Here is a 26,844-nt window from a genome sequence, read left to right on the forward strand (position 1 = left end):
TTCCTCGGTAAGTTCGAACTCGTAACTGTCCGCGGTACTTTCCGCCGCCTCTATTCAAAAACCACACCAATAATTGAAATATTACCTGTCGGTCCTCCTAGTGCCCGCACGATATACGATAGCTTGCCCTGTTTCCAAGCAATCGATTAAAATCGATATCGAAACTCTTTTTTTGATCAAATCTCGTACGTTATAAGAGAGAGATCACCAATCTCATAATATAGCTTTTAAAATAGTATATATATAAAGTATCTTTCATTTTATAGCTATCGCCACCTCCCCGCTACCAGCGCTAAGCTATAAATCAAGTAAATAAACCACTTGTATTGCCCACCAATATAAGCCACAATTTTAATGCAATTGAGTTTTTAAGAATAAACAAATATTTTATAGTACAAATAGACCTAGATATAGTACACAAAGATCGGTTAAGAAGCAGAGATGCTATTAAAGAAAACGTGTGGTTATATATATATTGGCAGCTCACGTGTCAGCGGCAGCTTGCTCAAGGCGCCAGAATTTCTGTATACATGTACGTGCGTCTTTATTGAATTCCATCAACAGCATTGCAATTTCGATTGTATTGTTGTGTGCCGTGTGCATGTGCTGCTATTTTAATTAGTTTGGCTGTTGACTAGAGGCGGCAGCAAGTAATGTGGTCTGCTACGAGTTCAAAACCTATCGAGGAAACATTTTTTTTTAAATTTTTTTTATAATCTTATAATTCTAGTTAACTACAAATATTTTTTAACAAAATATTTTAATTTAAGTCCTTTTTGAAAATGTTTATAATTTAGGCTCTCAATGATTTGTTTGAAGACCAGGGCTGGGCTTTTGAAGTAATTTCCGGGCATATTGGATGTTTAACGGCAATGGTACCGTGGAATGCTCTTATGACAAACGATAGCTCCCTTAATATTTCTAACTTGACAATAACTTTGAGACCAGTCACGCGTTGTCAAAGTGGAACAACTATGTTAGAATCCATGTGGTCTTCCGTTAGTAGTTCAATGCAAATGGCGGAAGAATGCATGAAGCAAATTGATGATGACGTACCATTTTTAAACCACAACAATACCTTGATTGGCTTGGAAAAGTTTGCGGAGACCATTGATAACGGTGAGTAATAGTTTATCTCAATATCTTAAGATAGTTTTAAGCGCAGTTAATACTTAATTTTCAATTCATGCCAGTAATAGAAAGTAAGCGCAGTAAATACTTAATTTTCAATTCATGCCAGTAATAGCTGAGGATTAAATTCAATAAAATATATAATAAGCTATGTTCGCAAGGTGTTCACAAGTGAACCAGTTTTGGTATAAACAAATCTATTGCAAATCAACATTCACTGCTAAATTTTCACCTCAAGTTACTTCACTTGGCTAAAATCAGCTTATACCGAAAGTAATCCACACAGCGCCGAACCACTGCGTATAGGCATAGTATGCAAAGTTTTAAAGTAAAAGTATTCTATTCGGGAGTCGACGATTAGAAGATACACCGAATCCTGAATCGCTGAGCTACCATTACAACCATTCTAGTTTCTTTCTTTAAATACGCAAATACAAAAACATACATGCACACACCTTGGTTTATACGCACTTTCGGCACCGGCTGTGCTTCAATTTTTCAATCGTATCGGCGGTAATAGGTCAATAGCGAGAATATATATGACACTGAAATGTGTGTATACATGGATATGAAAGGCTGTTGCTTTTATCCAAAATTTAAAAAAATGGAAAGTTATTTTTATTATGGAAAGGACACGGAATATTCTTGTATGGAGAATATATATTTTTAATTTTAGAACTGTAGCTCATACAGACTGGTAGGCATTGATGGAAAGACGCAGCTTGTCATCCTGTTCAAGAATATACATTCTTAATGGGGTCGCAGATACTTTCTTTTTCCTTTAATCGCAAAACCATTAAACCCGTTTTCCCCATTTAAATTGGTTTAGAATATAAAGATAAATGTGTCTATTTTTGGCACCCAACGCCGTGGCACCGGTTTTAGATTTTTTGATTTTGCCACCAAATTACAGGTGTGGTTCTTTCTGTTTTATTCTAGCATATACGCAATACCCATTTTGATAATTGATGATTTTCTATTGACTTTAACTTTTTGAAAGATTTTGTTATAATTTGTAGTCGGTTTAAAAGTAAGAGAGAGTTTGATCATTCAATGCGACCTATGACCCCTAATTTCCATTATTAAAAGCATTATTATTCGGGTAATACAGAGGAGAAACTGATGATAATATGTCTGTCGAGTACTTAAAAACCTCATCGAGAGAACATCAAATGAGCACTATTGTTTTGGTATCCTTCTGTATTTCAATGAATGGTTTAAGGACAGTGATTAACTCTTTATGCAACACGTGCACAAAAAGAAACTGTAGGTGAGTGTCTGGATATCAGGTCATCCACGTAGAAATTATTTCCTGTCGCTTTCGAAGCTTGTCAATGTTACTTTGCCTTCGACTCAGACGCGCTTTAAGCCCCATTTCAGTTAGATTTATGGGTTCGACTGCTAAAAAGTCTGTTAAAAGCATTCTCGCAGTCTTCCAAAGGAAGATGCTTCCTGTAGTCATGGCTAAACTATGTATAGAATGGTCTGATTTGCTCATCCTGTAGTCAAGGCTTAACTATGTATAGAAAGGTCTGATTTGCTCATAATAGACTGTTTTATATTTAAGATTTGCCTGGTTTTCCCATGACAATAAATCCTCATGAATATCCATAACATAAAGAAGTAGGCGAAATTCAATTTAAGACAATTTTTTCAAAAAACTTGTTTTTAGCTGCCAATGCCTTCATGTATTTGTCATTTGTAACCTGATTAAACTTAATCTTTCTAAAGGGTTCTCTTCAAACAGGACATCATATGGTTAAACTTTTCCTTGTTTACTATACTTTCTCAAAAATCGCTAAAATGGCATATTTAACAGACAGAGACAATGATTTCTGTAATTTTTATACACTGAACCCATTAAAAAAGGGTAAGAGGGGTATAATGTATTTGTGTATGTAACAGGCAGAAGGAGGCATCTCCGACCCCATAAAGTATATATATTCTTGATCAGCATCAATAGCCGAGTCGATCTAGCCATGTCCATCTGTCAAGAACTGTCGTTCCGTATGTATGAGCGCAAGGATCTCAGAACCTATAAGACCTAGCTTCTTGAAATTTGGAACATAGGTCCTCTTAGTGCCCGCGCAGTACGAGTTTGTTTTCGATAATCGATAACTTGCCCCGTTTTCAAGTAATCGATCGATATCGAAATCATGTTTTTATAACAAATCTCGTAAGTTATAAGAGCTAAATCACCAAACTTGACATAAATTTATATATATATATATATATATCAAATATCTCTCAATTTATAGCTATCGCCACCTCCTCGCTACCAGCACATGTAGCTATGATTCAAGCAAATAAACCAATTTGTATTGCCCACCAATATAAGCCACAATTTTAATGCAATTGACTTTTTGAGAATAAACAAAGATTCTATAGCACAATAAGGTCAACTGTGTGAATAAATTTACATTTACAAATTCAATGCGTATTTATGCTAGACATCAGTTAGTTAATCAATTAGTTTAATCAATTCCTTCTCATATATACATACATGTTTACTAAACCTAAGAGAACACATTTATAAATTTACGTAAATATACATACGTTCTAGGTCTAGGCATAACATGCACATACCTAAGTACATATGTTTATTTTCTCGCCTCAAGTGATAAATCCATAATATATACATTTTGCAGCACTATCAACTTAAATAAGCGCGTCATTTAAAAATTGTAATATATAAACCACTTATGTTTATATTATTTATATTGCTGTTTTTCTAAAGTAAGTCGATAATTTAAGATCAGGTAATTGATAAAGCAATCAATATTATCTTTATATCAATTCTGTAATACATGTGTAAATTATGCATTATGTTTATCAAATTGTGGCCATAGGAGAGTGAGTATTTTGCAACTCTCTCACTTCAAATGTGCTCAGCCTGCGATTGCCACCACACTACAGACATTTGCGTGTTGTCGATTTTCGATTGCCGATTTTGCGATTTTTAGTGATTTAACAACGATTTTTAATCAAATAAACTATTTCAGTCGTTTCCGAGCGGTTGAAACCTTCGTGACCATTTTAATAAAAAGAGTGCATTATCGATCAAAATGGTTTTCTGCCAATACTATTTGGCTTGTATGTACAAGTGTGTGATAGACACTTATGAAGAGTTTCGAAATAAACCCCCTCCCCCCGCACCCATCAAGTGTGAGATATTTGACTAGCGCGCGTACATTCATGTACATTGTGTGCATGTATTTATGTATATACAAATTGTGACTTCGTTGCATTAGCTGCTGCTAGAGAAGAGACTTGTGAGCGGATTGTGACCGTCGTGATAAGTGTAGTGCCTTTTTTTATCTTGCTCAGGACTCTGATGTTGTTTTACCATCTTGAGCTCCATTTTAATTAAAATCGCATGTTTTTTAATATAATTTTTATTTTTAAAGTCTTTTTGAAAACTATTCAAATATTTAAAACCGAATTTTTATTTATTTCAGACATATTACATGGTAATAAATAAATTTTGTATTAAATATAATATTAGATTATATTATATTAAATTATATAAAATTATAACATATATTATAAAATTTTAATAATAATTATATAAATTTTTAATTTTAAATAATTTAGTATACTTAATTTCATTTTAATTGATTTAATTTAATCAATTTCATTTAATTATTTTAAAAAATAATTATAATTATTTAAAATTACTAACTTTAAAATATTACATTTTTATTAATACTATAAAAAATTATCGCTAGTAAAATGCCACAACGAGCTAGAAATCAGTTAAATAGGTCTCAGAGACAACGAGCTAGAAATCAGTTAAATAGGTCTAATTCTGAACATGCTGAACAGTAGGGGGTAAACAACATTGCTTCTCAACGAGAGCGTAGAGAAAGTGAAAGTTTTAGTCAAACTGAAAGAAATAGGAGTAGGCAACGAAACCAAGTTCGCAGACAAGACCCAGTCTACCGGCAAACGAACACAGACAAAATACTGTAGACCGAGACGCGTCGATCGAGACGCAGACAAGACGAACAAGACAAACGAACAAGCGAACAAGAACAAGACAATATTCGACGAGCACGCGATCGGCAAAACATAGGACGATGACTTTTAGAAAGAGCTAGGGATAGAAAGCAAAGGTCTCAGGTTAGAGAGAATCCGATTCGTAGGATATTTGAGCAAGCACGTAATACAAGTACAAGGCGAAGTACTCGAATTCCAGCACGACAGGACGCTTTTGACGCGAATAGAAGTTTGTCGCAGCGAGTTAGCCTGTATAGGAGTAATACAGGTAATAGGATAGCAGAGAATAGGCGCATTGCTTCCAGGAACAAGGAAGAACGTGCGAATAATTTTCCAAAGCATAGAATCTCTCCACCTATTAGTAGTAACTTAGATGGTCTGATAGCTGCATTCAATAAAACAGTTAAGCAGGGTCGGGACCCTGACCGGGATCAGTTTTGCCTTTTTTACAAAAGGCAAGTAGACAAAATTTCTCGTGAGGTTATTGAAAGCAAGTATAGTGCAGAAGTAAGCTTAGATATTTTATATCTATCCTCTACATTTCCCTCTGTCAATAAAAAATATAGTTTTCGCAAAACATGTCGTATCATTAAATTAAATTTTATAACAAATGGCCTAGATTTTCTTGATCTGCCACATTGTCTAAAAGACTTAACGCCTTCAGAGGAAAGACTTGTTTCAACACGCCTTCCCTTCATGATTATTAAGTCTTGACGATATGACCGACAAAATGCAATTAAAGGAGCAGTGGTCAATGTACCAATTCCTGCGGCCAATGTTATAATGTCCCTTCCGAGGGCGTTTAATGAAAGCGAGGTAGTTCAAATTCATCTCAAACGTTGGATGGAATATAGCCATAATTTCATGGCTGAAACCATTATGCCCTCCAGGAGGCCAGGAAACATTATTAGAAAACGTCCCTGTCGCAAATATTGTCATGCAAAGAATAGTTATAGCTCCTGGAGAGGAGCGTCCTTGAGACATGATCGAAGATTGTGATTCAGAGGAACTGGCCCTCCCAACTATTTTTGCTGGCAGGTCATAACATAGAAACGTTGTTAGGAGAGGTTGTATTATAGAAAATTTATAATATTTGAAAATTAATAGAAATTTCCGAAGAATTAGCAGCTAATTTCACTTTTGACAATAAAGCCCGCCTAATTAGAGCTGACCCTGTAACTTGCGCTAGGGATGATTTTTGATTTTCGTTATAGGCTGGTTTTAAAACTAATGAAAAAGAAAGGAGGTGTTTTTGACAGTCACAAGGTCATAAAGTACTATTGGCGAGTTGAGTTTCAGCATGTTTTGGCTGAAAGATGCCTCAAACGTTGACTTGACTGATGATTCAAACATTCCATCTGTAAAGTCCTTTATTGATCAGTTTATTACAACTGAAACAAATAACCTTGATGTGGCTCCATTTTTTGAGTATCAATCTCACAATCGGGGGCACACATGTAGGCGAGGAGTTAAAGGCACAAAAAATATGTAAATTTGGTATTCCATACCCTCCCATGCCCCAAACAGAAATTCTATTCCCATTAGAAGACGATGGTGAAAATATTGATGTGCATCGTAGAAATTTTGTAAAGATTCATTGCGGTTTAGAATATCCGTTCGATCGTGAAACCATAGATTACCTTAGGGATTTCAATAACTTTTTGTCCCACGATCAACTTAACTTAAGTTATGAGTGCTATATAAATGCACTCAGGTGGAGTATAAAGAAGCCCAAAATATATTTAAAGCGATCATTCACAGCAATTAAGCTTAACGCTTATAATATTTACCTTCTTCTACTGCATCGAGAAAATTTAGATATCCAGTTTATATAAGATCCCTATGCTTGCTGCAGTTACGGCGTTAATTATATTAACAAGTCCCAGAGAGGAATTTCAAAGCTAATGCGTGAAGCTGTAAGTGAGATTAGCAGGGGCAATGTAAATATAAAGCAAAGGTTACAGCATATAGGGCATAAGTTTGTTTCGGGTACGGAAGCCGTTGGGGCTTTCGCCCAGGAAGCCGTTTACTGCTGTTTAGGTATGTATTTGTCCGAAAGCCACATCGCAGTGGTTTTTATCAAAACCTCATTACCAGAGCATCGGGTTGGGTTAAGGAAGGAGGGATGAAAATGTAGAGCTAGTAGCAAGAGACTGCGAATCGTTTTGCAGTCAGAATCAGGAGGTCATCGAGAGTAATCGCAGGAAATTTATAAAAGCTTAGATGACAGTGAGCTTCAGCATGCTCTTGAAAACGCAGTTCAGGCAGAAAATGAAAATGTTGAAAATCAAGAAGTAGTAGATGATAGATTTCGCGTATTAGGATTGCCAGAAATAAAATCCTTGAACAATAATGGAAAAGACGAAAATCTTGATTCAGAAGAGAACAATGTCCGCTATAGTTGCAGCTGAAAGCTTAGCAGATATAGTCAGTATATAGTATATAGCTCACTTAGTTTAAAGCAGAAAACATGTTTAAACATGTTTTGCGCAATGCCACAAACCAATCCGTCTTCTACGAATTTGTTGGAGGAGGTGCGGGTGTAGAAAAGAACAGACTTATTTTAGCGCTTCTTCAATCATCCGTAATGTACAATAGTAGACCAGGAAGTGATCCAACTTCCCCTAAAATACTGTTGTGTGCTCCAACAGGTAAAGCTGCTTTCGGAATTAGGGGCTCGTCAGTGAATTCCATTTTTCCCTTACCAGGTTATCAATCTGGTTCCGATTTGAGGGCTTTAAATAGTGATTTAGTAGTGCAATTTATGCTTCATTGCTGTGGGACCTTTTCAAGTATTTTGATTTCACAGAAATCATGCGACAACGGGAGGACCAATCATCTGTTTTAAATAATATGGCATCGGAAAACATGACAGCCGATGAAATTAGTCTTGTCCGATCCCGCATTTGACAGCAATCGGATGTGCCCGATGATGCCATTCATCTATTTAGTACAAATGCGGCGACAGATAGTTATGAAGCTAAACTCAATTCCGACCGATCAATTTATTTCTACCGCTGATGATTTTATTAAAGCAACACATTTAGCTGCGGCTTGTAGACAGAGGATCCAACTAGCCGTTAGTAACTTTAGGTCGTCTGAAATACAGGGATTGTGTATGTCTCTTCTCCTAAAAACCACTTCCAAATATAAATTAACCAATTTGATGGTAATATTTATAAAAAAAATATAATTTTTATTATTCATCAGCACTATGTGCTTACATTGAGTTCCAGTTATAAACTGATTTTTATATCTTAACTAATCCCTAATGAAACCTCAGTCCAACGAAGAAGCGTCGCTGTCGGCGTCGGCGTCTCCGGCTTGGTGTTGTTGCAAATGAGGAAATGCCCCCATTCTGCATTTCGCAGGGGTTCGCATTTCTTGGGAATCAACGAACTTTATTGGTTCCGCTGATTCCACAAATTATTGGCATGTGCGGTAAATATGCCAATTTAGCGATCCCACGGTTGGCTGTCCCATGAGCGCGTAGACCTGCTATGCACCTAAAGTTGCATAGGCGACACCTTGCTTCAGCTTTTCCCAGGAACCAAATGTTGGTAAGCTGGATATCAAAGGCGTTGTTATTTTTGATATCTTACGTATTAACTCCTCCCTCTCTGATCTCGAACGTCCCGGTCGATTGTTAGAAACCAGGTAAATCGTGGATGCTTCTGTGTTTTTTTACGTGGCTTTCCGGGGGAGTTTCTGTTACGTCAACTTTGTCTGGGCGCTGTTCGTTGCTGGTGGGAATGGCTGTAACTTCAATAACAGTGGTTTGCCTGCACAGCTTGAGTTTTAGTGCATAAACCACGAAGACCAATAGTATTCCGGCAGTTACTCCGAAATTAATGATGGTGTTTGTTTTGAAATTGTCTCGTAGTATGCCTATCTTCTCAGTGTTCTTGGTATGGAGATCTCTCATTAGCTGCAGTGACAACACCTCTTCTATTGCCGTTATTGGCCTTTCCAGTTGGATCATCGCTGGTAGTGGTTTAAAGTTGGAGGTTTCATATGAAGAAAAAAATTCGTTTCCTATGTACAGTTGTTAAACTTAATTACAAAGGACCCTTTAATGGGTTTTAGTTCGTTATCGATAGAAATGTTACCTTTAAAATCATTAAGCAAAATAATGCCTGTATCTATTGATTCTACTGTTTTTATATGGTCATTATTGGTAATGGTACAATTATTGTGCCAGCTTGTTAGTAACTTAGCAATACAATTATCGTTTAAGATATCTATAATGTTTGACTTTAAACACATTCTGACTATTTATATTTTTGCATTGATTGTAAATAGCAAAAACTGTATTTTTACATTTTATTATGTTTTCATATTTTATTTTAATTACATTTCCTGTCTTCTTTAAAGGTTTTAAAAGTAAATGTTTACAAATTTCTTTGTCAGATTTAGGGATGTCGATTACATAAATGAGCTTTTCGCCATTAAATGCGATTTTGATATTTGCCAAATTTAAGGCTTCTTCTATGTTATTATATGGGATATTTTCTTCAGCAAAAATGTTACTTATTATTCTAGTTTCCTCTTCGGAAATTATACAAGTGTTTACAATATTGGCTTTCGACAAATGTATAGCAAGGTTTATGTTACTTAAATCTTCTTTAATTAAATCTATTTTACATTTTAACTGCGTATCAAGAATATTTTGGAAGTTTTCTGAATTTTGTAAATTTTTAATTATGACATTATTGTCGCTGGTTATCTTATTTATCCTATCTATAATGTCTTTGTTTATTAGAACTTGTTCATTATTGTTTTTTATTTGAGATTATCTGGAAATCTTCATGGTCTGGATTTCCTGCAATCCATTTCCATACAGATCCGATTTCGTTTATGGCCCGTTTACGTATAACGTGGGAAGTTAGTTTATTAATTTGAAAGTTAATTAGATTGATTTCATTCTTTATAAAAGGGAAAAGACGATTGTTTTGGGAAATGTTAGTGAGTTCTTTTTCTATTTGATCTGTGGTGACCTTATACTGTACTTTACTATCTCCGAGTTCGATGATGGCTAATCCAAAATTTCGTATGTGGCATAGCAACATGAGATCAACCTGGTGGGCAGGGGAGAATGAAGAAATTTGTAGTTTCTTATATGATTTTAATGGACAATTTTTCCGGACTGCGTAGTAACAGTAGAGTGCTTGTTTTCTTTTACTATTTCTTCTTTAAAACGTTTAGACATTTTAGTTCCTACTCTGATATTTTGTTTTACAAAGATTTTATCCCCAGGAGCATACTGAATGACTTCTTTTTTATTTTTGTTGTGAAAATCTAAATCCTGTTGTTGTTTTTTTTATAAGTTTTTCATAATTTATGTTTCTGGTTCTTTCGTAGTCTGCTGTACCAAAGTTAGTAGGTCTTCCAAAAAATAAATCAACGGGTTTTTTCCTGTGGTAGAATGAATAGTATGATTGTATTCACACACTGCCAAGTCTAGTAGTTCGTCAAAATTCTCTATGCCTTTTTCTTGTTTTATGCATCTCATTATCTCTATTAGAGTTGAGTGGAACCTCTTTGGCCATTTACTGTACTCTTGTGCGGTGGTGTGTTAAAAACTTCAATTCCTAATTCATTTTTTAGCATGAACTCTATTGACTGTGAATTAAGGGACTTTTCGTTATCGATGATAACCGATTTCGGAAGTCCAAAATAAAACAAAATTTCTCGTAATGGTTTTCTGATAACCTCAATGCTCCTGTTTTCTAATGGTTTAACTACTGCTAATTTTGCAAATTTGTCTATAGAGGTTAATACCAGTTCTCTGTTTGTCGAAAAAATGTCTATGTGAAGTATTTGTCCTGGATACCTGGGTAAGGGTGTTTCTCCAAGTTTTATATTATTTAAGTGTCGTTCGTATTTATTTTCCTTGCAAATTTTACAAAGTTTAAGAATTTTTTTTAATTTTTTGCCTCATAGATGGAAAATATTCTGTTTCTAAAATTTGAAGTCTATTTTCTTTTTCGTTCCTGTGTGCTCTATTGTGAGTTTTTATTATGATTTCTTGCTGCTCCTGCTCGTTTTTGGGTAATTTGGGTAAAACGTACTTTATAATTCGAAAAATGTAATGTTTAAATGCTTTGGATTTTAAGCATAATTGGTTCAGTTGTTTTTATGCAATTTATGACTGACGGGTTTAGATATCGCTTAAGTAATTGTTTTAAATGTTCAATCGAGAATTCTTTTTCTTTAATTATGTGTCGGTGATATGTGGGAAATACTATTTTGAATTGGTATGACGAACTTTCGTTAATTTCAAGGAATATTTGATTTTTAAAAGCATTAATAGGAATTTCTACTGAATGTATTAAATTTTCTGACGAGCTTTCGCTACTGTGCATAGTAGGGGTTAATGAATTTAAACTGGCCTGAGGGGGTCTAGATAAAAGATCTGCAACTACGTTGGTTTTGCCTGGTTTATAAAAAAGTTCGTAATTATATTCTTCTAACTGAACCTTCCATCTTTTCATTTTAGCGTTAGTGTTTTTGTTGCTAAGCGCAAAAGTTAGCGGCTGGTGATCTGTGAAAATTTTGAGTTTGCTTACAGCATAGAGAAAACAGCGTAGCTCTCGAAGTGCCCAAATAATTGCTAGCATTTCTTTTTCATTTGTAGCGTAATTTTCTTCGGATGAACTAAGTGTTCGTGAAAGGAAGGTTATTGGCCTGCCTCCTTGTGCAAGGACAGCGCCTAAAGCATAGTTTGATGCGTCAGTGGTTAGTTCAAATGGTTCAGTGAATTTGGGAAAGTGTAATATTACATCTTCGGAAATGAGACAATTTTTTACTCTATTGAAGGCTTCTATTTGTTTTGTATCTAAGTTGATATGAGTTCTTTTTGAAATTGTTTTCGAGATTCTACCCGCTTCTCCTCTAAGTAGCGTAGTTAATGGTTTTGTTATTTCTGCGTAACCTTTGATGAATCTGCGATAATATCCAGACATGCCTAAAAATGAACGAAGGTCATGGATTGTTTTTGGTTTAGGGAAGTTGACTATTGCTTTTACTTTTTTTGGGTTGGTTTTTCAACCGTCTTTACTGATTACAAATCCTAAAAATTCTAAATTATCTTTTATAAATTCGCATTTGTCCAATTGGACTTTGAGATTGGCTCGTTCGAGCGTCTCGAAAACTAATCGTAAGTTGTTAAAATGTTCTTCTTTTGTTTTTCCGAATATTACGAAGTCATCTATGTAAACATAGCATCGTTTACCTATGTGTTCTCTTAATATGTCATCAAGAGTTCTTTAAAAAATGGCTGGGGCGTTGCGTAGCCCAAAGGGGAGTCTGAGGAATTCGAATTTTCCATTATTGATAGAAAAGGCTGTCTTTTCGATGTCTGAATCTTTTAACGGGATTTGATGAAATCCGCTTTTGAGGTCTATTGTGGTGACGAAGTTGTTCTCACCGAGATTTGATAAGATACTATTTATTTCTGGCATTGGATACCTGTCAGGGATGGTAATTTCGTTTAACTTTCTGTAGTCGATTACCATGCGGTATTTTTTTTTCCTGACGCGTCTTCTTTTTTTGGAACAATGAAGACTGGAGAACTATATGGGGAGCGCGACGGTCGAATAATGCCGTCGGCTAACAATTCTTTTATCTGACTATCTATTTCTTCTTTTAGTGCCATAGGGTAGGTGTACGCTTTGGAATAGACAGGATTATCGCTTTTAGTTTTTATTTCACCTCTAACTTGAGTGACGAAGGTGAGCTTTCTGTCCGGTTCGTCGAAGAGACCTGGGCATTCTTTAACTATTGAATCTATTATTTGGCAAGTTTGGTTATTTAAGTGAGAAAGTCTAAGTTCTATGTTCGTTATAAGTCCCATTGAAAGTTCGTTAGTTTTGTATTTAAATTTTCCTAACAGCGTAAGATAGTTTCCATGTGTATTTATTATGGCCTTTAAGTTTTTTAATGTGTCGTGACCTATGATACCGTCAAAGGTACCTGGTTCTGATAAGAGGAAAATTTGAATTTTGCCTATTCCGTTGCCGAAAATATCTATGATTGCATAATGCATGATATTAGTCTTGCCTCCTATGGACTTTGCTGCGCAGCATACTTCATTCGGTATGGGTGCCCGAATGAGTGAAGGTTTTACGTAATTTTTGTTGGAGCCGGTATCTATTAAAAATTTTATTTTTTTCTCGTTCCTCATTTTAACCTCTAAGAAAGGTAATGAGGATGAACCTCGTCTAAAAAATTGACATCATCGGTTATTTCATATTCGTACTCTTCTGGGGTCTCTAATTCTTGATTATCAGTTAGAACATACTCTTGCTCGTTATAATCTTGTTCTTCTTCATAACCCTGTTCTTCTTCTGTGATAACTTCTGTGTTGTAAACTCTCTGTTGTTTGTTGGGTTGGTGTGTGACCTGAGAAAGAGGTCGTTTCATTTGCTGCGGAGCCTGATTATTCTGTCTAGTTTGGGGAACTGTTTGTCTATAATTCTGTTGTGAGGTATTTGGACGCTGAACTGCTATTTGAGGTCTATTTTGGTAGTTAACTTGACGCGTTTGTACGGAGCTATTTACCTCCATCGGAGTGGGTGGAAGTTGACGCCTTGGCGGTAATGAGGGTGGGAATTGTTGTTGTTGTTGTACGAATCTGGGCTGACCTTGTCCAAAATGTGCTAATTCTGGGAAAAAGTTTTGGTTACGTTCCTCCTTATAATCTAGACAGTCGATCTTGTCCAGGATTAACGAAAGAATCTCGTAGATTTTTTGATAGTAGGAGTTTATATTATCTCTGCCTTGAACTAGCGTGTTTAATTGGTATTCTAAGGTACCAATATCTCGTTTGTCTGCGTAATGTTGCATGAGGCAACGTCTGATTTTGGTCCAGTTGAGAGGCGTACGATACGACTCTAGTGCAGTATTGGCTTCTCCTATAATCTTGTGTCTGATAGTATGCAAAATGGCAAAGTATTTTGGTGAATTTTTCTGACTTTCGTACATTTTTAATATTCTGTCAACTGATTTTCTCCATGAGTTAAACTCACTTGCTTTTCCTGAAAATTCCCTGAGACATTTTACTATGTCTGGTACTTTTTCGGAATCCGAGAGGTTTCTGTTGAAATCTATTTGTGGCTCATCATCTTCTTCTATGACCGGATTAACCGCGTTCCTAACTACCTGTTCAATCAAGTTTGTTAGTTCTATTTTTTGGGATGTGGAAAAAAGAGTAAGTGGGGAAGGACCAGAGGGGTTAGTCGTATTGGGCAAATTATTTAGTGACATTGTTGACAAGTATTCTATTATAAGCTCTTCTGCGTTCATATAATTTGTATTTCATTAAGTTTTTCTTTTTTCTTAATAGTAGTGATTCTTAATTGCTGAGGCTCTTGTAGTTTAACAATATAAATGATAATAATGACTTACATTAAAGTTAAAACTATCCTGTAATCCATGTGGGTATTTTCGGAATAGTTATAGTTGGAGTTGATCTTCTTGTAGTAGATGTTTTTTTTTTGTTGTTCTTGTTTCTTCTTCCTTCGTCTGGGCTTTGTATTATGGTTGTTTGTGTTTGATTTTTTTATTTTTATTTTTTTTTAGCTTTTCTCGGATGGTAAGAATCCTTCAAAAAATTGTTGTAGATTTTTTTGTTTATTAGTGAACTGAGTTTATTCTATATACTTATTATATACTTATATATACTATCTATATACTACTATTATATAATTTTTTTATTAATGATCCCTATTGATGGGGAGATTTTATTCGCTACATGAACTTTTTTTTTGAAATCACTGTTTTGATACGTGTTTTTTTTTTTTTTCACTATGTAAAAATTTTTTGTTATTAGTAGTCACTACGTGATTGTTTGAGTTTCTTCACTATGTGAATTTATATAATTGTTACAGGATGTGGCTGGGACTAAACACGTTCCTCCTTTTGCACTACACTTGTGTTAGTAGCCTACTAAGGGGCCAATCCCTATAAACGTTTGACTCGCGAAAAAACTTTAAAAACTGTAGCCTTTATTGGCTTTAGTTGAACGAACTTATGGTCCTTTTTGTTTTTATAAGTTTCGCGGGTCCCTGCTCGGGCGCCATCATTCATCAGCACTATGTGCTTACATTGAGTTCCAGTTATAAACTGATTTTTATATCTTAATTAATCCCTAATGAAACCTCAGTCCAACGAAGAAGCGTCGCTGTCGGCGTCGGCGGCTCCGGCTTGGTGTTGTTGCAAATGAGGAAATGCCCCCATTCTGCATTTCGCAGGGGTTCGCATTTCTTGGGAAACAACGAACTTTATTGGTTCCGCTGATTCCACAAATTATTTGCATGTGCGGTAAATATGCCAATTTAGCGATCCCACGGTTGGCTGTCCCATGAGCGCGTTGACCTGCTATGCACCTAAAGTTGCATAGGCGACACCTTGCTTCAGCTTTTCCCCGCACGTTGAATGGCCACGTGCGGTAACCAAATGTTGGTTAGCTGGATATCAATGGCGTTGTTATTTTTGATATCTTAGGTATTAACTTATATGATTAGTTAATGGGGAAACAGACATGTTAATGCAAATAGATTTTGATGCATCCAGCACTCCAATAACTTTATGGATGAAATTTTCAGATGATACCGTAGGAGTACTTGCTCGCCCAAAGTGTACACATCGTACAGAAGATTTCTGGACCCCAATTCAAAAGATAGTTAAAAGTTTTCAATATAGAAGAAATGAGCAAGTTTTTATTGACCATAGGCAGTTTCCAGTTGTACCTGCAGAAGGTATAACTATTCACTATTCACTAATGTCAGGGAGCTACATATAGCAAAGTGATGGTCCACATTTGCTCTCGTGCTGCAATATACGTAGTAGAGCAACAACTGCATCTGGTTTGTTTATCATAGGAAATTTTGTTCCTCCTAAGCCTCCGAAAAATGACGATAAGGTCCAAAATGAGATAGAGAAATTGCGGACTGGAAAACTACCTTGAACACATTATGATCACTTAGTTAACAGTTCCGTCGTAGACATTTTCTTTCATAATACTGAAAGCATCACTGTCATATTGAAGATATTCTATCAGATAAGTTAATGCTTCAGTCGTCTGTTCTATGTTTCGTTGAGGCCTCAACATACTCAAATCAAAATATTGACATTCCAGGGTTTACTGTTGTTGTCCGCGTTGATTGCGATGTAATACCTATTGCATTGCGAACTAAGATGGTCATCGTCATTTATATTAAGAACGCAATTTTGGACAATATTTCTAATTGCTTAAGCGGTAGGAAAATATCTGGGTCAGTCGTTTTTGAGTATGCAATATTTCGTTATAATTCTGTAGGTTTTTTATTTATTTACAAAAGTTCGTCATATCCACTTGGTTTGTTTAAAACAGAATTTGAGGATTTATTTCAGCAATATTCATTTCTAAGGGAGAGTTGCATAATTTCAGGTGATTTTAATTTATGCTTGAGCAAATTTCATAGATATAGGACCCTTTACGATGAATTGCTCAGGAAGGGATTTAGGTATCGATTAGATTTAAAAACGCCCACTACCAATTGTGACTCTCACATTGATTGGGCTTTTTCAAATCTCTCCAGTGAGGAAATTAGCGCTAGGACACTCGAGACAGTGTAAAGTACCTCAGTGGTATCTCACTAAGTGTTTAGGATAGGATAAATTAAGTTTCTATATATAGGTCCATATAATTAAGCATTTTTTTATGAATATTAATAAATAAATATATTGCCTGCATTTATATTGAAAAGTAGTTTTCTAGTAGTAGTCTTTGTAATCTCTATTTGATTAGTTGTGTTTTTCTCCACTATGTGAATTTTTTTATATTATGTGAGCACAGTGTGGCTAGGACTAGGACGTTCTTCTTTTTGCCTTACACTTGCATTTGTAGCCTACTAAGGGGCAAAGCACTTTTAACACGTTAGACTCGTGAAAAATGTAGCCTTTATTGGCTTTACACGAACAAACTTCTTATGGTCGTTTTCTTTATTAGTTGTTTCGCGGGACCCTGCTCGGGCGCCAATTAACCAATTCGGTTGTTATAAGTTATAAAAAATAATTTATTTATTTATTAGCAGCACTATGTAACTGTGTGTTTGAGTATGCACGTATTATTACCCGCCAATGTCGGAACAGTTGTTACACACTAAAAGCACAACAAGCGTGTACTCCTAACAACGACCACCTAAAACCAATTGCAATTCAACGAATGGATCTGGCAAAACAAATTATATCGCTTCCAAAGTCCTGTCACGGTCGCTAATGATGAGCCTCAAATTAAAGAGTTGCAAAAAATAACGAGGAGGTTGATTAATTTTTATTCGAGAGCCAATAAACGGTCGATTCGACCTTTACATTACTATACATATTAGACTTAGCGATCACAAAAATAAGGGTATTCGGTTTACAGTAACGATTAAAGTATTGTTATAAGTCACAGTGAGTTGTTGTAGCTTTTGAGTATAAGCGGTGGCAAGTGGTGTGGTCTGTTACGAGTTCAAGTCCTATTTAAAGAATTTTGTTTGGAAATTTACTTTTATTACTGCTAAGGCTGGCGAGCTCGTAGCAGGAGCTGTGTTTGGTGTCGGTAGAAAAATGTTCAGGGCATCCCCTAGTCGGGAATTTCCGACTTGTTTGTATATAATAGTCTCTAGTTTATACTTCAAAGATATTTTGTGTGACATATGCGCTCCTACGTAATGATTTTACAGGCTTTTCAAGCCATATACTCTATAGACTATGCACATAGAGGGACATATACTCTCTCTCTATGTTACCGCTTGGTCTTAACAATTATTTTATTAATAGTTCTTATTTTGGTTCCGAGGTGCTCAGGTGCTGGATCTTGCACAGGCTTCTTTACTGGTAGGTTGGGGGACCGGTGCAGGTCAGCTTAGAGGCTGGGGTATTCATGGGTACCTCGCATTTTGGTGGCACGCCTTATTTTTTTGGTGTCCTGCCCTTTCTTGGATAGATTTTTTACTAACACCGGTTTGGCTTTATTTTATACAAGTTTAAGTGAGTGTGTCTGTGGTGGATTTTTTGTTGATTTTCTAACAGTTACCTTTTAGCCCAAGTTGGCGGCTTGGTACTACTATAGAGGAGAAAGTATAATTTGGCGATTATTGAGCCATGTAATGTGACTTCTGTCGTTGATGTTGCTGCTGCCGTTGTTCTTTCCTAGGGTATACACAATATTTAACATGTATGTGAAGTGTTTCTTTTCATTGAATATGCTTGTAGTTTTTTTTTCGCTCCAGGCTTGTCTAGGTCCACCGAAGGTTCCCTTGTGCGTACATATACATACAAGCGTTCGTATCCAATATGCGTATGGTATTATGGTATGGTAATGGTATTATGATAAAGATCTTCTACATCTTCTAGATCTTTTAGCATTATGTTTAAGGCTAACATACTCTGAGAGGCAGACCGTACGCATGCATTTATGGTTACATTAAAGTATTAATGTGCGTGCAACCTTGTACTTCTCGTACAAAGCGGTCCCGGGCATTCAGTCAGCGCTTATGCCGTAAGACGGCATAAGAATACGGCCGTCAAGTGCCTGATCATATTACATTCGATCGTATCAATGTGCGCTTAAGTTTAAGTTATTCATTGTTGTCAATGACAATGTTTATGATTGCAACAAAGTGTTACAATGTGCATGTATGAATATACTAAAAAAGTACCGTTCGATTGTACTCTATGGTGGCCTGCATTATAAGGTCGATCGAGTCTTCAATCTTTCTTTCCACCTTAAGAAATCTGGCGATTTCTAACAGAGTGCCATGGAAACGCTCAACCTGCCCGTTAGGTGAACTGCGAAGCGATAGTGCACTTACAACATCTATACCAAACTAAGTAACGATGTTATTGTTTCCAGTTGAAAGACGCTTCATTGTCACAGCTAGTTGGATGATCTAGATAATAGGAATTTTGATAACGGCTATCGTTCGATATATTATTTGCTGGGCAATTTTTGGAAACTTATCTATTATAAAAGCAGCTGTAGTAGCCAGCCCTTAAAACTACCTAAGTGAGAATAAACTCTCAGGTTCTACAAACTCTTACATCGCTCTCACATTTTCGGTTTCGTTTTTTTCGCCGCCTTGGTGACAATGAACCTCGAATACTCCACACATTCCTTAAAAAGCGTCAAATGATCTTTACAACCCAGTCGATATGTTTGACGTGATCAGATTCATTTTATAAAAAAATATTATGAGATCGTCAACGTAAACATTGAAAGTTCTGCCAATTTGTTGACTAAAGACAATATGCTACCCGCGTTCTTCAGTCCGAACGGCAATCGGCAAAATACATACTTTCCTCAGTTTTCAGAGAAAGAAGTCTTCTCAGGGTCTTGTTCCGCTGAGTAAATATGGTGGTAATCGGATTTTAGATCTAGGGTCGTGAAGTATTTGGCCTTTTATATATTAGCTTATAAAATGGGGATACTTGGCATGGGATACCGACCTGTGATGGTTCGCTCATTTAACTTGCGGAAGTCAATTACTTACCGCTGTTACCTAAATCATTGCAGCTTTTCTTATCAACAATCCGAGTGGGGTTATTGTAAGGTTATCTAGAAGACCGAACAATTTCCGCTCTGATTTCATTAGTAACGAAATCGGTTACCTCCATGGGGTGCATGTATAATTTCGACTAGACTGTGTTGTGGTCCTCAGTACGGATTGTTGCGACGACTTACGTGTTGAAAGATGACAACGCATTTGAAGTGGAAAATGCTTCGACACGGGTCGAAATCATCTATTTGAATTCTGCTCTCACAGAGTCCGGTGCCACTTTATCGTCAGTGTCTCATCTTCCGCTACTGAACCTTTTATATTTGGATTGTGAGCTCTTGTATGTTTTCTGAGAAGATGATAACGTCATCTACGTAAACAAAACATTACTTCCTTAACCAAAAGTAAGTCTGCAATATTCATACATCCCGTTCGCTACAGAAAAGGCAGTTTTTTCTGTATCCTTATCCTCAATTAGTATTTGGTGGAATCCCGTTTTTGAGTCAATTGTTGTAATATACTTAGCTTTTCCAAGATTTGAGAGAATGGCTACTATAGTATAGAGTAATTATGATTGATGGTTTTAGAATTTAATTTCCCAAAGTTGATAAACGCTCGATCTCCTCGTAGTACTGTATTATTGTCAAATTTCCTTGGCCCAGAGTCGATAGTTCTTGCTCAATTGGGTAAACAGGTCGTTTATCGGCGTATGTTAATCTATTAATGATAGCTTTAAAATTCAGTGGCGTGTCAGCACCATATCAGTGCCTGGTAATGTTTTGAATTTTTCGAATAGTTTTCAAGCATTTTATAGGATGTATGGGCGGCTTTTCGTCATGAAATGTATGTTTCGTGTTTTTCCTCAAAATCAAGTACTGACTTCACAATATCTATTGTTTCGTTGCATTGTAAGTCTCGTAATATTTCAGCTTCTTTAAATACTTCTACTTCGGGTACAGTCACTGACGTGTTAGAAAATTGCTTTCTATATCTTTTATAGTTAGTTCAAACACTTGGGCCTGACTTGCGAGTGCAGTGTTAACTGCGAACTCGAGTAGCATTTTTACATCGGACTCGTTAAGCGCCCGTTTATGTATTGAGCTTTGATCGGACCACTAATTCTCGCGTCACTAAAACTCATATGAGTATTATTCTATGTAAAAGTTGAAATTTTTTCTCACAAAGATTTATTTTACAAACACTTAAACTGAAAATATTTTGTAATTTACATTTTTATTATTTTACAAAATCTTAAACTGAAAATACTTTTTAATTTACATTTTTTAGCTTGGAATTTTTCAATAAAAAGAATTTTAAATGTTAAATAGGCACTCTACTCTATTCTACATGTCATATTATTTTGTGGGTTTTTTATAAATAAAATTGACGTCCGCCACTGTAGTTTGCGTTGTCTTCCGCAAGTTGATATCTCTTCTGCTGATGCTGCTGGTTTTTTTATTAGTTATTTTTATTTTTTACAGCGCCAATCAATGTTGGGTGCCAGTTATGCAATTGCCATCACTCCTTCTAGGTGTCGTCGTCGTTGGCTAGATTGCAAGAATTCAGAGACAGTCCAAGGGCAGAGTCCCTGTCTGTCTGTTTCTATGTGCACTAGTCTCTCAGTTTTAAAGCTATCGTCAAAAAACTTATCAGAAGTGGCTCTTTCTGTTGCACACAGTACATATGTCGGAACCGGCTGGATCGGACGACTATATTATATAGCTGCCATAGGAACGATCGGTCAAAATGTAGGTTGTTGTATGAAAAACTTTTTTGCTTATCAAGATATTTTGACCAAACTCGGCATTTATTGGTTTTACAATGGAGACGCATATATATATGCAAAATCCTATCAATATCGAACAACTATATCATATAGCTGCCATATGAACGATCAGTCGAAAATTAAGTTGTTATATGGAAACCTTTTTTGTTTTTCAAGATATCTTGAACAAACTCGTCATTTATATGTTCCCTACATTTATGAAGTCTTTTTTACATCGGACTACTAAATCATATAGCTGCCATAGGAACGATCGTTTGAAAATTATGTTTGTTGTATGGAAAACTTTTTTTTTTAAGATATCTTAACCATACTGGGCTGACTATTTTCCCTGTGCTTCTTAGATACGAGCAAACCACTATGAGCATTATGAAAAGATTGGGTCTGCAAGGGTATTAAATCTTAGGCGTGCCGAAGATAGCCTTTCTTTCTTGTTTTTCGTTAAAAGTGATTTTTCGTTATTGCTGGTTAAATTAGGTCGATTACAGGTTCGAGTCCAGTAGATGAAAATTTTTTTTAAGTTTATTTTTTTCCCTGAACCCATTGAAAATGAGTAAAGAGGGTATAATGTTTTTTACAATTGTATGTAACAGGCAGAATGAAGCATCTCCGGCCCCATAAAGTATATATATTATCTGCATCAACAGCCGAGTCGATCTAGCAATGTGCGCCATGAACGCAAGGATCTCGAGACTTGAAATTTAAGCTGTAGGTCCTCCTAGTCCCCTCGCAGATCGAGTTTGTTTCCGATATTAATTTAAGTCACAATTTATATGCAATTGACTTTTTGAGAATACACATATATTCTATATTCTATTCTACCATTAGATGTACTGTCGAAAATTTCATTAAGATCGGTTTAGAAACACAAAAGTTATGTGCGCACGTGTTAGCGGCAGCAAGCGTAAATTCCAAGAATTTCTGTACACATGTACACACACACATTCATTCAACAGCATTGCAATTGCGATGGTATTGTTTTCTTTGCTGCTATTTAAATTCTTTTTTTTTTCTCATTAAAACTCAATTATTGTTCGAACCCTGCCAAGGAAAATTTTTTTTTTAATTTTAATTTTTCTTTATTACTACTAAAGCAAACGAGCGCATAGCACGAGCTGCATTTGGTGTTGGAAGAAGAGGGTTCAGGGTATCCCCTAGTCAGGAGCTCCTAACTAGAACCTCTTACTTATTATTTCTGCGAAAGTGAACGGGTTCGTAGCGTCAGCTGCATTTGGTGTTGTTAGAAGAAGGAGGTTCAGGTTTTCCACTAGTCGGGAACTCGCGACTAGAGTTTTTTACTTGGTTTTTTTTTTTCTTTTTACAGGATTTTCTAAATGTTATCTTCTTGGTTTATCGTCTCGAATTAACCTATAACAATGCGTAAGTCGTCCTTGACCTGTATTTTTGGCTCATGGCTGCGAGGGGCTCGTTGATTTGTTTTAAAGTTTTTTTTTTAGGAATTTGTGTTTGTTTCTAGCATGCACAATGTTACTTGCGTATTGTTTAACGTTTAACATACAAATACTTTTTGAACAAATTTTTCAAAATTTATTTTGCACAGTTTTCACAAACTGTTTTCCCCCGTATTTAAAGACTAATTTGACTATTACTAGCTGACACAACTCTGCTGCAACACCGGATGCCGTCCAGCATAATGCCGAGCTTGCAACTCGATCAAGACTCATATTAGAGCCCTTTTATTTGTTTTAATTTTGTTATTATAATTATTGAAACAAAATAAAATTTTTCGCGAGTAGATGTATTCATAATGCTAATCTGCCAGAATTGCAATATTGATCTTAACATGATGAACAAACTATGAATTAATATGTTATAATAATTTTAATTTTTTCCAGTTCTAAATCGTATTCATGCAAACTTAACTAATACAACGATTAACATTGAATGTAATTTGCCTAAGTCTGCCAAACAGCTTATTATATCATTCAAAGCGAATCATATCGAATATAAAAATCAAACTGGATATGGAACTAATGCTTCTTCAAATGAAGAATCAGGGAGTAATAGCCATAGCACCGATCAAGGTTCTAATTTCACATCATTACCGATGATTGCTAAGCATAACTTAGTTACCAATGAACTAACGATATATACTTCAGAAATATTTGACAGCAAAAGTAACAAAGCAGGGATGGTGTCTGTTGGGCGCCTTTGCAAAATTGTGGAATTTAAGGGATGTCAACATTTTAAGATAAGCGTCAAACAAACTGAAAACGTATCTGGCCCGAAAATTAACTTAGAAGTTTTAATAGGCGACATTTATTTTATGTTAACCCCTCGCCAAACACACCTGTTAATCCGTATATTCAAAGGATTTGATAAAGTGCGCCCAAAAGAAAGGATGAAAAAAAAATATTCTGATTTGAAAACTGACATTAAAAATGCACCATTCAACACAAAAATGACTGGCATTGTTGAGAAGGACAAGGATTGGTGCACTGAAGCAGATGTTTATAGGAAATCTCAACAAATATATCCTGATAAAATGTCAAAAAAAAACGAATCAGTTATATCTTCGACATCTACAAACAGCATAACTACGTCCTGTAGCAATGCTCAGATTAAACAGGAATCCGATGAAAAATGTGGGGAGATTTTAAAGTTTAAGTTGCAAATATTCAAAATTGTATGGGTTATCCTACATAACGATATTCTGTTCGAAAACAATACAAACGATATTCAGCCAAATTGCTTATACACTAATGAAAGTTTCTCGAACTATTTGGAAATTGCCAATATTTTTTTTCAAGCAACAAACAAGGAAAAAGTTGTGAAGGAATGTTATATTCCAATACCCAAAAATAACTATCTGTTGTTGATAGTTTCATCATTATTAGTCACCGGAAATCAGCAAAGATTTTGTAATGAATTGTCTTTAAAGACAACATTATCAGCAACAACGTTGGACTTCAGTGAAATCCTTGACAAAGCCAACAATCACTTAATTTTGTTCGACAGAAAAAAAGTGAGTATATATATTATTATTTAATTATTAAGTTTACTATCAGTTGAAATAACAGTAAAATGAAAAGTTTGTCTTGCAACCGATGCTCACTTAAGTATTATAAATAGAGGGTATTATAATTTTGTAGTGAAATGTGTAATGCATAGAAGAAGACATCTCCGCCCCTGTAAAGTATATATATTCTTGATCAGTGGCAACATCCGAGTCGATATAGCTATGACCGTCTGTCTGTCTGTTTCAATGCGAACTAGTCTCTCAGTTTTAAAGCTGGATCGAACCACCATATCATAGGAACGATCGGTCGAAAATTAAGTTGTTGTATGGAAAACTTTTTCAAGATATCTTGATCAAACTCGTCATTTATTAGTTTCACTATGCTCCCTACATTTATGCTACATCTTATTTACATCGGATCACTATATCATATAGCTGCCGTAGGAACGATCGGCCGAAAAGTAGGTTCTCGTATAAAAAACTTTTTTGTTTATTAATATATCTTGACCAAACTTGGCGTTATAAGTTTTAAGAAAGAGAAGAGGGGTTTTGGAAAAAATGCGAGAATCAAAATCATCGATGACTACCAATAGATACACTAGTAACGTGAACTGTCATTGAAATTGGAGGAAACCTATGCATTCAAATGCTTCCCTGAATTAGGAGCATACAACATCGTTTGATTTGTATTTTCGGAACGATAACAATCAAGTTTGTAGTTTACCACCCATTCGGTTTCAAAATCATTTTCAAAGATCTTTGAAAATTTATTTGAGAAGTGCTTCAAATTTTCGCTTGATCCTTGGTTTTGGTGTTTCTTTGAAGGACTTTTAAATTGACGTCGAAATCAAGATTGTAGATTTAAAATTTCCGCGCGTGGGAACTGGGTGAAAAAGTATAATTTTCAATTTTTGTCACAAAGCCTTTTACCCGGTAAGGCCAGGGAATACACGATAAACGTATTATATTTTGAAACAGTAAATAATCTAAATAAAATAATAAGATGATATCATATTTTCAGAATTGCCGTGAGGGTTATCACACTCGACCGGAAATTATTCTCTCTCATATTTCGTCGTATCTTTTTAAACAAAACCACAACAGAAGTAGCAATAAAATTGAATGCACTTTAGACGACTGTACTACAGAGCTTGATATTTCAATTTATGATAGATTAAAAGCTTTATTTAAAGTATCTCCATTCATGGAAGATGATAATACGGATGAGAAAATATTGGAAAATGACAATCTAATGGATATACAAATTAAATGCAAATCATTAAAACTACATTTAAGGTAAGTTTTTTTCGTTAGAAACACCTCACACTACGTGACATTATGAAACTCAGTTCGCATAATATATTGAGGATCATTAGTTTCTAGCAACTCTCTCAACACCCTAAGTTAGAAATTTGTGCCAAAAAAACAGGATTTCGATATCGATTTTTATCGAATAAATGGAAAAGGGCAAGTTATCGATGAAAAGTAACATTACCAAGTTTGTATTCGCTATTGAAAAAATTTTAGTGGTGTTGATAACCGCTAGACATTAATTTAACATCGCATAGCTGCGACGATTTTCGTATTCCATGGCAGATGTTTAACGGATCTAAGAGATTTTCAACCCAACGATTTGTTTTTATACCCCAAACCCATGAAATGTATAATGGTTTTGTGAAATATATATAACAGACAGAAGACGGCATCTCCGACCCCGTAAGGTGCACATATTCTTGATTAGCACCAACAGCCGTCCATTTGTTTATACATCCGTCTGTCATTTTGTATGAACTCGTCGATTTCAAAGAGATATCAAGGAGTGCAATTTTTAACGTAGGCTTTCTTATGCTTGAAAAGATCGAAATTGTTCAATATCATCGATAACTCGACTTGTTTATCCGAAATATATAAAAAATAGAGTGGCTCTTGAAGCTTAAGAATTTGGGTCACCATATTTGGCACCTAAACCCGTAAATTACACACGCATATAATGAGGAACTTTCTGTGCCCATAGTCAATACGTTCATTCGTTGCGCGAAAAGTAGACATTAAGACTGCGCGTGAACGCGTGACAAGTACTTACAAATGATACACGCGCTTTGCAGGGGTCGAAGGGATTTACCGGACGGCGAGGCTCAGGTCAATACATGTATGGTGATAATGATAAAACTTTGTCAAAGCAATAAAGGGCCTCATCAAATTTGACGCAGTGCATATGGGTGTTAACAAAACGTAGCTCAGTTCAGCAGTGGCTAATCGGAGGTACAGGGAGGCCAACGTCAAGTCCGTCTAACATCACCTGAAGAGGAGCATATGCAATGCAAGCAAACTTGCGTGATAGCTGTACACAGTATGATTGAGGCGTGCTTGAGTCCGCGAACCGCTGACCCTGTGGACCTGGCTGTACTTCTTCCAGCACATTTTCT

The 26,844-nt window shown here is 35.7% G+C and overlaps 1 protein-coding gene across 1 annotated transcript in view; it reads left to right on the forward strand.

Moving 5' to 3' along the window:
* Positions 1-26,844, forward strand: part of Atg2 (Autophagy-related 2) — a gene marked incomplete at its 3' end in the record, with an annotated part of 359,806 nt that overhangs the window by 14,856 nt on the left and 318,106 nt on the right. Inside the window, exons 2-4 of the mRNA XM_064682913.1 lie at positions 798-1,119; positions 23,295-24,424; positions 25,440-25,714. Coding sequence (XP_064538983.1) covers positions 798-1,119; positions 23,295-24,424; positions 25,440-25,714 — 1,727 coding nt within the window. The remainder of the gene's footprint in view (positions 1-797; positions 1,120-23,294; positions 24,425-25,439; positions 25,715-26,844) is intronic.

The sequence above is a fragment of the Drosophila montana genome, unplaced genomic scaffold (genome assembly GCF_035044405.1).
Source record: "Drosophila montana isolate Dmon_TW-CO22-7 unplaced genomic scaffold, ASM3504440v1 contig_2556_1, whole genome shotgun sequence".
In the NCBI taxonomy this organism is placed as follows: Eukaryota; Metazoa; Arthropoda; class Insecta; order Diptera; family Drosophilidae; genus Drosophila; species Drosophila montana.